Here is a 14,283-nt window from a genome sequence, read left to right as displayed (position 1 = left end):
GTGCTGTAATGCACTTTCTTTCTTTCCTGGATGATGGTTGCATATACACTTCCCTTATTATTTGTTAAAGTGTATATGCTATATGCCTTTTTGCTATATATGTTCACCTCCAAATAAGAGAGGAATTATTCATTTTTAAATGAAAGTATATTACAGGATACCTGGAGCTGGTCTGTTATGCTTGAGGGTCTAAATGAAATCAAAGCAGAGGTAAGGAGCCCTCTGGTCAAGCCACCTGCTGGAGAACCTCCACTGTTTCTTAAGAGCAGTGTGGCTGGGCAGAGGTCTCGGAGCTTGAGCTGCTGTGGCTCAGAAGTAACACTGCATGAGAAGCTGAAGGCAGTATTTTACTGTGTTAATTCAAGAACAATTCTACCAGCCTCTTGAGTCTTATGAACAACTTCATGAAGGGATGAAATCACTCAATGATGAATGTTCATAGTGACCCAGTCAAAGCCACAAGAGCAGCAAGTGTAAAAGATTTAAGACTGTTAAAGAATCTGAAAGTGTAAAGCTAGAGGGAGAGAATTTTGTTTTGTGTGTTTAAGACATCTCATACCACTCAGGAGAGCTTGATGAGGTGGGAGTGGATTGAATGCACTCTAAAGGAGTAATTTTCAAGTTAAGATTCCAATTTGCTGAGTCTGGGAGATGGGGGCAGAAAGGAAAAAAAATCTGTTTTTTTAAAAACAATTACCGGGGAATTCCCTAGCAGTCCAGTGCTTAAGCCTTGGTACTTTCACTGCTGGGTCTCAGGTTCAATCCCTGCTTGAGTAACTAAGATCCTGCAAGGTATGTGGCGCGGCCAAAAAGACAAAACAAGCAAAGCACAACAAAAGCATAACAAAACACAATTACAAAGGGGAATTTGTTTTGATTTTCCAGAATAGGAACCACTGTCAAAGACAAGATGCTCATTTCCGCAAGAAAGCCAGGATCCGTAACACTTCTCCTACAAGGCCTGTATCAGAGGCCTGGTTTTCTCTGCCAAACTTATCTATGGTTGGAAAAAGAATTCATCCCACCTGCCACCCCAAAACTTTTGAGGAGCAGGTTTTACAGTGTTTCTTTTTTCCATACTCAAAGCACTTGTGGGACAGTCAAGGGTTGAGGGATCATTGAGAAATACATAAAACCACCCATCAAAGTGTTCTTCCCTCTGGATGGCAAGTAACTTATTTTCTTGTACTTCTTTTAATTTCCAAATTTTCTACACTGGGTTTCTTATGTAGTAAAACAATAACAGAATTAACATTTAAAAGACTGATGAGAACAGACATCCTGTTTTGCCAAACTCATCTCTCCCTCTGGAGCTGAGTACAAGCACTTGTCCCAGCTGTTAGCTCTCTGTGCAAGGAGGCACCGAGGTCCTGCCTGGCACCACGGACAGCAATCAGGGAAAGGTGAGAAGGCAAGCAGGTCTGGACCAGGCCAGGGTTCCGGGAGTCCATTCTACCCCAAGCTGACTGCTTCTGAAGGGTTACTGGGGAAATGCAAAAACTTTTCTACGTTTTTCTTTTCCTTCCCCACCTCCAATTTAAGCTCTGAATCATCACATAAAGCAGTCACTTGCTTCTTAGTCCTTTTAAACATTCATTTATTCACTGTACAAAATATTTACACTACTGCGCAACTGTGTGGCCCTTTGGTCTGGCCTGACAAATTTGCAGCAGGGCTTGGTCTCTGCTGGAGTTCTAGAAACACGCCGACACTTTCCTTGGTGTTCACTTGGTGCCTGGTCTCCTTCACTAGCCAGGAGGTTAGATGGCCACCCAAGTACCTGGGCCACAAGGGCATAAATAAAAGAACTGACCAAAATAAGAAAGGTGAATAGGAAACACTTCCAGTAACAGGCACTCCTTCTTCTCTTCGACATGGTGTACCTCTCCCCACACCGGCTAATTCCAAAGCAGGATTAGAAAAGAAGGTCAAAGGAAAGGGCAAAAGAGCAAAGATACTTTTGAATAGTTAGGAGAGACAGAGAGAGGGCACACTGGAAGAATACAAAACCACAACACTACCAAAGGGTTTTGTGAAACAAAGACCCTGGGGCTAAGGACCACCGCAGGCTGCAGCTGCGCTGCCATGGTACCCAGGATGCTCTGAAAAGTGCTATGACTAGAGCTCAGAAAGGACAGATCGAGCCAAGAAAATCAACTCGCACTCCAGCATCAGTCTCTGGAGGGGCAGGAGGGGAGGGGACGGGGGACACAGGATTTGGAAGAGGAACAACGGCCGAAGATAGCAGAGCCAGCCCACGTGCCCCCGGCTGGAATCCCTCTTTGGGCCCAAAGGGCAGCATCGTGCTTCCCAGGGGGATGGTGACACTTGCCTGTATGTATCCCACGGGGCAGCACCTTGTCCTGGTCCCTGAGGAGAGCAGTGACCGTGTGGCGTGGAGGACCCTGGGGTACAGAGGGCCCCAGTGCTGGACCCTGGACCCCAAGGGCGAGTGAGGTCAGCACCCGTGCCAAGGACAAATGACAACTGCGAAGGAGTGAGGTCAGGCAGGAACTGTAGCAGCTCAGGAAGGCTTGCTCCTTGTGATCCCTGGGAACAGGGCTCAGCCATGCTTCCAGCAGGCCAAGGCGTGGCCTCCAGTCCTGCCTCATCTCTGGACTCTTCGTACTTGCTGGTTTTGGCAATAAAGATGGCTTGTTAGTATTCTCAGAGTCGAATGCCCCATTGGGAATGGTCGCTTGCAGCAAAGCCTTCTTAGAAACAGAAACTTCAGAATTCGATGAGAAAATGTCTTCACTCAAATCACTAATGGAAAAGGTTGTTGCCATCTTCCAAGAAACAGTTGCAGGCTCTCTTCAATCACGTCACAGTGAACCTAGTGTGTCTTCCTCCCTCCTGAGGTGCCCTTGCTGGTAACTGAGGGAGTGACAGGAAGTCACCAGGACAGCAAGGCGTTTATCGTCTGACACGGCACCTCGATGTGTGTCCCTTGTGTCCTGACCCTAAGGACCTCTGAGAAGCAATTAAATTACTGATCCCTTCTCCTTTGCCTTAGAACTGCCAGGGAACACCAAGCAGAGAGAACTAGGAACCAGTGGCATGTTATCGAACTGTCCTAATTTCTTGCTCCAAAATTTTCTTCAGTGGAAACCTAAAGAATGCCCAGCTCTTAGCAGACAGCACAGGTTGGAGGTAAGGAGCCAGGGCCAGCCACATCTCAGTGTAAAGAACAAACTCAGGGTCAAGCATCAGTAGTCTTCAAGCCAGTCACATGCCAAGAAATGCCCCACAACCCTAAAGGAGAATTGCCTTCAGCACTGGAGGCCGCAGTTGGCTAAGCTTTCACATTCTTAGGTCTGTCTCACAGGTTTATTATACTCAAAAAAAAAAAGTTTACTAGGGAGTTCTTCTTTATGAATGATATGATCATTTCCAGAAACGTTTGCACAGAAAAGCTCCTTTTCCAGTTCTGATGCCACAGAAAAAAAAGACCCTTTGGAACTATCAGTAACCACGCGAGCTAGTCCCGGGCCTGCACCGGCCATTGTGCAGAGGGACAAAACTCAAGGCTGACTGTTGCTGTGGGCCACCTCCAGTCTGTGCTCCTCCTGGTGAGCAGATGCAGTCACCTGTCCCCGATAAGGACTCACAGACCCCGGGTCAAGGGGACACAGAGGGAACCCCTGCAGAGCGTCGGCAGAGGAGGCTGAGCGAGGCAAGGACCCCAGCGCTCCCAGAAAGGCTGAGCCTCCGTGAGCGCTTCTGAGAACCAAGGGCGAGCGCAGCGGACCCACCCTCCTCCTGCGACTGAGCGAGCTGCTCAGGGTAGGGGCCTACCAAAGAGGGCCGTGGGGGGAAGGCGGGAAGGGAGGGGGCGAGGGAAGGATGAGGCTGGGAGGTGACCGACTCCTCTACACGCTGCGGGGGGCACGCAGCAGCTTCTGGCTGCTGGTTCTGTGTCTGTCGGGGTCAGCGGGTGCGTCTGTGGCGCACGCCACCTGGAGGTTCTGGGAAGCCACGGGAGCCAAGCAGACGGCAGGGAGAGCAGTCAGAACATGCCGAAGCCCTCGCAGCCCTCACTGATGGCCAGCTGCAACATCCTGTGCACCTCTTCGTAGGAGTCATACGTAGGGAGGCACAGCTGGTTGAAACTGCAAGGCCGAGGGGAGGGGAGTGATTAACTCACACGAACAGACCATGCCGGCAAGGGCTGCAAAGATAACCTTCTGTGACAGCCTGCGCCTGGCCATCGGATACCCACCACGTGTGTGCAGTTGGAAGCGTGCTGTGGGTCGGGGCCGCAATAATCTGGAAGGAGGGACAGAGGGCAGCAAAGCCTCCGGGTGGCAGCTGAGAGGAGCCCGTGGTGAACTGCAGTAGCCGAGCCAACTCTTCCTGCGTCAGACTGGAAACCACGGTCCAAAACCACCTCATGACCTGTGGGGAGAGCACAAGGCTGGGGTCACACCCAGGTGTCGCTGCAGATCTGACCCCTGGGTGAAGGAACGGGATGCTCTGAAGTGGGAGGAGGGGGCCCCGGTTACTTGTACGCAGCTAGAATCAACAACCTTTTTAAAAGGCAGTGATGCGGACACACAGCTAGGAGGGCAGTCCCTGACTGCTTGGTTCTATCTCTGCCTTTTCAATGTTATTGCCTCTGTGGACGCAGCATGAATAGCCCTTTCCCATCTGTCTGGATGACCATCAGCCTTTACCACCATGTATTGCTTTTTCCCAGTTGACATGTCTGCTTCTCAGCTTTTCCCTCTGAAACTTTTTCTGTATAATATGGTACAAATTCAACTGAAAGAATTTTGGCCCACTTACCTTTTCTCTGAAATGCCATGAGCCACCAATGACCACTGCGTGGGCTTTGAAGTCAGACACACTGATGTCCCCAGTCCCACACATCAGCAGCTGAAAAAGACAGTCAGGTGTTTACTGGGACAGTCAGAGGGGTGAAGTCCCATCATAAGGTCAAAATATGTTAACATGCAAAATGTGGAATACAGAAACATCAATAAAAAGATGTACAGTGAGGTCATAATCCAAGAATACTACTTAAGGAAAATCAATTATAATAGGTCAATGGTTCCTAACCAGTGCAGTAAAACTCACAGAGCTTTGATATATATATAGAGAGAGAGATAGATGTCTGAGGTCTTACTCCAGACCTAGTGAATCAGAATCTCTAGGGACTGGTTACAAGCTTCTGTACTTTGAAAAAGTTTCCCAGGTGTTTCTGATGGGCACCCCTCATTAAGAATTGCTGCTATATATATTATTTTGATGAAACAAAGGACAAAAAGGGAACCAAGTGTTTACTGACTGCTCTGGATGTGGGCTGGGAATACCAGGGGGGAAAGCAGGCCTTTCCCCTTCGATGAAGACCCCAGCCTCATTTACGAATTTGTTAGGTGGCCTTTCCTTTTCCCCACATCTGCCCTTCTTTTATGGACTGAACTTTTACTACTGTCCCTTCAGCTCCACCTCTGTTTGATCAGATAAATGAAAAAGAATGCCAAAAAATGAGAACATTAATGACATCAGAGCCCTAAACATCTTGTTGATGTCCTAATTTGGTTCAGGATCCAGCAAGTTACTTAGCAGACTGTGAGTACTCATCCAATAGCTGTAAAGGCAGTCCTAATCAAGAGACAAGAGAAGCCCAAACGAAGCCTGAGAAGCTTGGTTCCTTCAAAAGGAACTTGCTAACGAGTAACTAGGAGCAGGACGGGGAGCAATCCTGAGAGGCTGCGCCTTCCTCCTACGCACTTCACCAATTGTTAACAAACGTTTTACTTCAGGATAAAATCCACCAGTAGCTGTTTCTCAGCTGGAAAATGCTGGCACTAGGTGACAGGTCTGCCGGAAACTTCAGGACTGCATTATTTGGATTTTATACCTCAAGGTACAAAATGTGCTGAAAATTATGTAAGACGTTGATTCTTGTTCTCAAAGCCAGTTCAGTTAATAAGAATAAAAATGGTGCAAGACTACCTGAAACTCCTGTTTCCTTTTTTGGGGGGTAGAGGGGGAGGGGGCATACTTCATGGCATGTGGGATCTTCGGTCCTCAACCAGGGATCAAACCCATGTTGGGATCAAACCCATGCCGCCTGCATTGGGAGCACAGAGTCGTAACCACTAGACCATCAAGGGAGCCCCCTGTCTCCCCATTTTTAAAGAACTTCCTCACTGTAGGAAACAGTTTAGAGAATCTTTAATAAAGGCTGCTGCTGCTGCTGCTGCTAAGTCACTTCAGTCATGTCCGACTCTGTGTGACTCCATAGACAGAAGCCCACCACGCTCCCCTGTCCCTGGGATTCTCCAGGCAAGAACACTGGAGTGGGTTGCCATTTCCTTCTCCAATGTGTGAAAGTAAAAAGTGAAAGTGAAGTTGCTCAGTCGTGTCCGACCCTTAGCGACCCCACAGACTGCAGCCTACCAGGCTCCTCCACCCATGGGATTTTCTAGGCAAAAGGCTATGGAATGTTAAAGCTAATAACTTGCATTATATGTATCATGTGTGAGCAGCAGATAAAAACAAACTAGTTTTACTTTTTGCCTACACCCCAAGTTCATGGAACTTCAAGTCTGCTCATTATAGCAAGGTATTTACCATCTTACAGTGCATTCCGGTTGTCACAGGATCTAAAGGAAGAATATATTAACACTGGAGTGTTGTCACCCAAAGCTATGACAGGCCTCACATCTTTTGGATTGTCTCCTTCACTAGAATGTGGCTCCATGACCCCCCAGTTCCTCAAAAGCACATGCCATATAGGAGGCAGTTGATATAAATAGTCTCTGAACAAATAAATGCTTCTAACACCTTAAATCAACTTAAAAGGTCATAGGATTTACAAAGACTGTACAAGATACCAACATTCTTTACTACTCAAACAGTATCAATAATATTTGATGAGTCATTATTATTATTCATCAATAGTTATTCCACATTCGAATTTTTTTAAAAGCTGGAGAAAGGGTCCATGAATGGAAGAGTAACAAAAGTGAAACCAACTTTGAAAGGGCTTTCCTACCGCATCTCATAACAAAAGGTGCAGGAAGCTGATTCCTGTGGGCATAATAAAATAGCAAGCCAGGGACAGGGAATTCCAATTGTAAGCACTTACCTCAAGCTCATTCTCATCAAAAATAGCCAAGAGGTTTTCAGGGACTAACTCATTCAGGCCTGAAACAAAATATCCAAGTTAAAGCTATATCCACACATGTGATACAGGTATTTACACCTCAAAGCCAAGAGTCAACAGAATCCCACCTTTTAGGAAATGTTCCACCTCCTCTTTCACTTGACTGGCCAGTCGATACTGGGCCAGCAAATTTAAATAGAAGATTTTATTCGCGTTGGTGACCGGGGTTTGAGCTCCACCTGTCATAAGTTCTACAACCTGAAAGAAGCAGCAAAAGACAGGTAGAGTGTGGGGATGGGAATTTAAAAGACGACAGCTACCCGGCATGTCCCATAAATAGCACATTACTGAACAGAACCATGGTCACACATCCCTGCTCTGCATTCAGGTTTTCAACACACTTGGTTTTACTCAGTAACTAAACTTCAGGGTTCCTACCACTATTGCTGTATTCTACTCACTACTGTTTCTGAAGCGGGTCTCTCAGCGATGCAACAGGAAGATATGTATGTTTCCTTCTTACCAACATTTTAACATTCCTCTGATCCAAAATTAAACCATTACTGACCTCTTCTCTTAAACCCCTGAGACAATTGAGACTATAAAGCCAGAAAAGGAGTAAAGAAGCATAATCTCAGAAATTCCAAGATGTGCACAGATGTTCCCCTATATTCTTCTATTTCTAATGTGAGGCAATAGAAAAAGCCATGGCTTGATACTTGGAGACTAACTTGCTATGGGGTCTCAGTCACTTAGCTATTTGGACTCCCAGTTTTTCTATCTGCGAAGAAAAGGCTGAACTGTATGATTTTCAAATAGAACTGGCACCCTCCTCCAATAAGCAGATCAATCCTGGGTGTTCATTGGAAGGACTGACGCTAAAGTTGAAACTCCAATACTTTGGCCACCTATTGCGACGAGTTGACTCACTGGAAAAGACTCTGATGCTAGGAGGGATTGGGGGCGGGAGGAGAAGGGGACGACAGAGAATGAGATGGCTGGATGGCATCACCGACTCAATGGACATAAGTCTGAGTGAACTCTGGGAGTTGGTGATGGACAGGGAGGCCTGGCATGCTGTGACTCATGGGATCGCAAGGAGTCAGACACAACTGAGCGACTGAACTGAACTGAAGGGAGCTTTGAGGAAGCCCTGAAATACAGTTTAAAGCCCCCTGGAAAACCTGTGCACAACGAGCAAGACTGTCTTCACAGGTGAATGAAGGCCTCCATTTAATTAGAAGATCAGATCTGAAGGTCCTGACCATGGTATGGGAGGAGCAGAACTTTGGTAAAGAACAAAGATTCTCAATGGATCTAAACACGTAAGACTTTTTCTGTTATTGTGCACAGTTCTGGTTATTTTTATTTTACGTGTGTACGCACTTCTAACTATTAGCCTAAGGAATAAATGACTAAGATTGAGTATTCATATCGAATCCAATTAAAATCAGTATTCCCCTCGGCCTGCAGACCCTAATTCAGTCTTCTATTGACTCGAGAAGTCTTGCAGTGCTGGGTCAAGAAAATGGGCTCCACCCACACAGGTGTGAAGGCCAGCAGCCAAGACCCTCACAGGGCTCACAAGGGTATCTGACTATCAGTTCAGTGATCACAAACTTTCTGTCATTGCTATTTTGCTTTCAATTATTTATAACTGCAACTTCAGGTCTGTCATGATCATTTGATATTATTTAACCACAGAATGCAAACAGAATCACATGTGCATCAGAAATACTTTTGGCCATTTTCTAATAAAAACCTTAAAAATAAACAGGCACAGTGTTAAAATGGGAGTCAACTACCTCCCTGCCCCTAATGTTGAGACAGACACTGTCATCCCTTCCAAAACTGCCTGTGCAGTGACACTTCACTATCACTGGAAAGGAGGGACTAGTGGGATGGATGCTACATGTGTCTCTGGTTCCATTTAAATAGGCCAAGGCCATACAACGTGGGATACAGTGCCCCAGAGCTACGCTGTCTGATACGATTGTCACTAGTCACAGGTAGTTAACTTAGGAATTCAGGTATCTGGTCATACCAGACACATTTTGGGTGTTTAAAAGTACAAACAGAGAACACTTCCATCGTTGCGAAAGCTCTACTAGACAGCCCTGATACAGAGGAGGCTGGGAAATGGGACCCACAAGCTTCAGTTCTCTATCTCACCTTATCCAATTGACCTGATTTATTATATTTCTCTTCTGCAAAGACCAGCTCCATCTCACTCATGTCATTGTTGAGGATGAAACAAACTTTAGATTTGTAGAATTCTGGGTCATCTGTTTCAAAGTACTGAGGAGACAGAAAGACACAGAACACAGCATGACCACACTCTCACCCAGAAATAAAATTTGTAACTGCTTGGAACCACTTACCCCTTCAAAACTCAAGAATAATGAACAGGGTGGAGAGATCCCAGAGTTAACGGACAGGGGGCTTAGCAGAAAACACATACCTAAGACCTTACCTTGTAATGCATACGTAGTCCTATGATTTGGGCCAAGAAAGAACGGGTGAAGCGAGCTCGGACCAACTGCTTGTAGGCTCCTCCGAGAGAGGACTCATAGAGACACTTGCCCACCAGGCGCCCAGCAAACTCATACATCTTTAGGCGCAGATGAGTGGGGCGATTAGGGTTGGGGTGCACCTGTCAGAGATTAAAAGGTCCCGGGTTGTTTTTCTTCAAGCCTAGTTCTGGAAAGATTCTCCCTTCACAACTCTATCCCAAGGGAGCAAGAATTTCAGTGTTGGGATCAAGGAGCCCATCCAAATGGCACTGTTTGGTAGCCACCACTGAGTAATTCAAAGTGACTGGAGGATAAAGGATAAAGATGGACTTACAATAAACTAAAGAATCTTCTATTGATTTTGTGGTCCCTGGCTACAAACGTAAGTCAATCAGTGGATGATATAATGCCTCTTCCCTAAACCAGAACCTTTTTCAGCCAGAGTCTACTTCCCTACTCCCCTAGTCAAAGACCTTATACAGAGTTCAACTGCTTCAGGGATGTTCTGAAAAAAGTGGCTTAATTATTAAAATACGAAGGAATAGAACAGCCACTGCACTATAATGCTTTTTATTCATCTGTCTGCATTTTCTCTTAGAGATGAAATAAGGAAGACAAAGAGGAGGGAGGTAATATGATTAGTTCAAATTCTTACTAGTCTCTCCATCATAACACAATCCACATTTTGCTCCCACCCCTGGGGAAGTCACAGACTCACTAATGCTTGATTGGTGTCACTGAATCGGGTGAAGAGCTGATTGGTGGTGTCAAATAGTGCTTTGCAGATTAACTCAAACCATTCCCGACGAGGCCCTCCCCAGTCCAGAGCTGGAAAGTATAATAAAAATAAAAAGTGACGCTGGTTTATCACCTTTTATCATTTTTGTTCATTTAGTCATCATTTTATACTCTCTGATCCTTCCTCCCTCCATTCCCCCATATTCCAACCCACCTTAACTGTGGACATTTTTTTTGGAAATCCCACCTCATTCTATAGGATTAAAGGTATTCTGATCACTAAGCTGATGCCCTCTAGCGTGGGAACACAGATCAGAGATCCCAGGAACTGATGCTTCTCCTGGTACTACAAAGGATACTCTGCCCTTCTGCTTCAAACTCGTAAGAGTTCACCCTCCAAATCCTTGCCATCTGTGCTCTACAAGCTCAACAAAGCCATTTAACCAGTAAACACTACCCTTTTGGTCTTGACTCATGACTTCTTTTTCCCAGGGAAAAAGAAGCCAGAGCAGGGGTGGCAAGCATGTGTAGGAGGGTTGTTTTCAGTTTCTGTGGATGTAGTGTAAGGAGATAGGGAGGAGTGGGAAGGGGAGTTAAAAAAGATGAGTGGGAAATTTCAAAACTGACCTTCTTCATCCTGAAAAACCACTTCAAAGTTCTTGCTCCAATCTGAGATGGAAAAATTCCGAGTGGCTTTCAGAGACTAAAATGCATTAAAAGAAAAGAAATTGTCAGAACACTGGCCAGTACCTCTTGGGTGTTAAAGACAAAAACACAAGAACATTACCACTGTCCATTTAATACTCACAAGTATTTGGAGGCAATATATTACTCAAAAATAAGCTTTAATAATACCATCTTAAATTTAAAATGCACATATCTCCAGAAGAAATTTAAGATAAAAAAAATCAAATTCATATTTACACCAGTGCCTGGCTGGAAAGTTGAAACTTTTTAACAGTCCTCATTTTATTAATGAGAAAACTCTTAAAAGAAATAAAAATGGCTCAAATCAGTAAGCTGTCAGCAAGAGAACCAAGGAGTCTTGGTTTTCAGTAAAGTACAGTCTACCCACTAGACATCTTAATCCACAAAGCTAGGTCCAGACAGGGAGCCATGCCACAAGGAGAAAGTGGCTGAGAAAAGGGGTTTCCAGTCACACCTACCAGAGCCAAACAACACAAACACTTTCTGGACAGGGACCAAAGCCTTCTCATTGTCAAGGAATGTGAGAACCATGCCAGTGTCTGTGTAGTGGAGACAGAAACACATCAGGTGTTCCTTTTCCATCAGACCAGAGACCAGAGTGACAACAAAAATCATTTCCTTTTAATCCCGTAAGAGCTCTTCTTAATCCTGGGATTCAATAACAGGAACTTTCTTCTATAACAACAACTTAATACTTGCCTTCCATAGGAAGTCCATGAGATTGTTCAGGAACTAGTCAAGAACAGATTTTACAGCCAATGTGTCAACTAGTCTCTCCCCTCAATTAACATACCTCCAACAAATCTGCCCCAAATTCAGTCCAGCCAAACACAAAGAACAGCACTTAACACGTTTAAAGAAGACAGAGATGTGTGTTTCATAAAAACAATAACCTGCAGGACATAACCAAACAGCACAGAGGTTTCTAGCTGGAAAATTTTGACAACTGTTCAACTGCTGACATGAAAGAAACTTTACTCACCGATTCCAACAAGGCATGTCTGCTGACCTTCAGGGTGACTTTAGAATGTGGTCTTTTCATATGTACCTGCCTAAGCTCTCGATGGAAAAAGTTCACCTTGTCCTGAAAGGTCTCGGAGCCTCCTGAGGAGCAGCAAGATCCATCATGATTACAGCCTCCTTACAAGACCCCTGTGCAGGCCACCCCTACACCCTCGTGCACTCAGGGTATCTGGGGTCGCTGTCTTCCCCATCAGACTCCCTTGTCTAACCTCACCTATGTTCTTATGGAGCGAGCGGATAAACGTGGCCGCTAAGATGTTCCTCTCCTTACAACTGAGCTCCACAGGAGGCTGAATGCCGTCATCCACCACAAGGGTTAGCAGCTTATGGACAGGGTCAGGGCCAAGGTATGAAAACTAACAAAAGGGGAAAAAAAAGAAAGAGTTATTCTATGAAGCCCTCAAATCCACCAAAAACCCTTTGCATCCCTACCCTTCTGCACCAACAAACAAAAACAAGCCTATTTTCTCCAAGTGGTCATGTATGGATGTGAGAGTTGGACTGTGAAGAAAGCTGATCGCCAAATTGATGCTTTTGAACTGTGGTGTTGGAGAAGACTCTTGAGAGTCCCTTGGACTGCAAGGAGATCCAACCAGTCCATTCTAAAGGAGATCAGTCCTGGGTGTTCATTGGAAGGACTGATGCTAAAGCTGAAACTGCAATACTCTGGCCACCTCATGCAACGAGTTGACTCACTGGAAAAGACTCTGATGCTGGGAAAGGTTGGGGGTGGGAGGAGAAGGGGACGACAGAGAATGAGATGGCTGGATGGCATCACCAACTCTGTGGACATGAGTTTGAGTGAACTCCGGGAGTTGGTGATGGACAGAGAGGCCTGGCGTGTTGTGATTCATGGGGTCGCGGAGAGTCGGACACGACTGAGCGACTGAACTGAACTGAACTGAACTGAAGTAGCTACCAGGAGTACATTTCCTTGTTTTTCACTTCAGGTGGGGGTAGGGGGTGCAGCTCAGCGGTAGAGCGCATGCATGGCATGTATGAGGCCTGGGTTTCATCCCTGGAACCTCCAGGCATTGATTCCATTTTGAGGCTTTGTCCTCTACCACTGTGCCAGTGGTCAAGAACCCGCCTGCCAATGCAGGAGACACAAAAGACGTGGGCTCGATCCCTGGCCTGGGATATCCCCTGGAGAAGGAAATGGCAACCCACTCCAGTATTCTTGCCTGGAAAATTCACGGACAGAGGAGCCTGGTGGGCTACAGTCCATGGGGTCACAAAGAGTCAGACACGACTGAGTGACTGAGCATGCTGTATGATTCAGATTTTATTTTAAACTGAGTCACAGAGACCACCTGTAAGGATCACAGGCAAGGTAAGTAAGGATCACAGATAACACTACAGACTTTCAAACATAAAATAAAAAAGTGTGAAAGCCATGAGGATATGTAAAATAGCAAATGAATACCTGAATAGATTGGGCAAACTGGCTGGAGGAAAATTATTTGCCAGTAGATTTCAAAAGCTCAGAAAAGTTTAGATGAGACTACTGGTGCTGAAACAGTTAGTTTTGGCACATTAGGAAGCCAAGTTCAGGTCAGAGCTCCAATACTCTCTCCATTAGCTTAGTCTTAGGGGCAAGAGAGAATTGTTGAAGTGTTCTGATTTCTACTAACTACTGTTTCTATAGGCATGTGTCTTCCTACAACTATAGCCTTCATGAGGAGGTAGCATCTGCTTCTTTATTTGGCAATGAATCCTGTGTGCACAATGAGAATTTCCAGAAACACCAAAAGCCCTTCTGGGAAAAAATATAAGGTTGAGATGTTGGAGGCTGAAGCCTGTTCTACACGAACCGGATGTAAGGTTCAACTTACTTTGGTTCCAGGGCACACCCGGAAGGTGTAAAGGCGCCAGGGGATGATTTTCAGGTAGAACTCCTTCACTGAGAATTGCTGGAGGACCAACATACAGAAAATGAAATGAATGATTAAGAGGTTCTGTTTGTGTATTGTATTTCAAATACCGGTCCCCATCTGTATTTTCCATGATAGCCCTTTTCCTCTCTAATCAAGAAGGATAATTTAGTCAGGACTGAAATCAAATAGAAAACATCAATCCCACTTTGAAACAGGCAAATTTAAAATATTGTTGTCACACTGTACTTTCACAAAGATATCTCATAACCTTAATACTCAGGTCTTACTACCATTTCCAAATATCTGA

The 14,283-nt window shown here is 45.4% G+C and overlaps 1 protein-coding gene across 10 annotated transcripts in view; it reads right to left on the bottom strand.

Moving 5' to 3' along the window:
- Window positions 1–1,580: 1,580 nt before the first annotated feature.
- AREL1 (apoptosis resistant E3 ubiquitin protein ligase 1) overlaps window positions 1,581–14,283 on the bottom strand; it is a 46,790-nt gene continuing 34,087 nt past the window's right edge. For 7 of the 10 annotated variants that reach the window (XM_088839441.1, XM_088839445.1, XM_088839442.1 and 4 more), the window contains 13 exons: window positions 13,935–14,012; window positions 12,314–12,455; window positions 12,059–12,180; window positions 11,535–11,615; window positions 10,996–11,071; window positions 10,349–10,458; window positions 9,591–9,770; window positions 9,290–9,415; window positions 7,246–7,375; window positions 7,100–7,158; window positions 4,789–4,878; window positions 4,223–4,398; window positions 1,581–4,112 (listed from right to left, as the gene is read on the bottom strand). In XM_088839441.1, the coding sequence (XP_088695567.1) occupies window positions 4,010–4,112; window positions 4,223–4,398; window positions 4,789–4,878; window positions 7,100–7,158; window positions 7,246–7,375; window positions 9,290–9,415; window positions 9,591–9,770; window positions 10,349–10,458; window positions 10,996–11,071; window positions 11,535–11,615; window positions 12,059–12,180; window positions 12,314–12,455; window positions 13,935–14,012 (1,473 nt within the window). In that variant the 3' untranslated portion in view covers window positions 1,581–4,009. The remainder of the gene's footprint in view (window positions 4,113–4,222; window positions 4,399–4,788; window positions 4,879–7,099; window positions 7,159–7,245; window positions 7,376–9,289; window positions 9,416–9,590; window positions 9,771–10,348; window positions 10,459–10,995; window positions 11,072–11,534; window positions 11,616–12,058; window positions 12,181–12,313; window positions 12,456–13,934; window positions 14,013–14,283) is intronic. The other 3 variants (XM_088839446.1, XM_055435650.2, XM_055435649.2) reach the window with 1 other exon arrangement.

The sequence above is a fragment of the Moschus berezovskii genome, chromosome 9, assembly GCF_049115385.1.
Source record: "Moschus berezovskii isolate FMDL1 chromosome 9, NW_MosBer_1.0, whole genome shotgun sequence".
Lineage (NCBI taxonomy): Eukaryota > Metazoa > Chordata > Mammalia > Artiodactyla > Moschidae > Moschus > Moschus berezovskii.
Note: the sequence above shows the minus strand (reverse complement) of the source record. Positions and strands in the feature narration are given on the sequence as shown.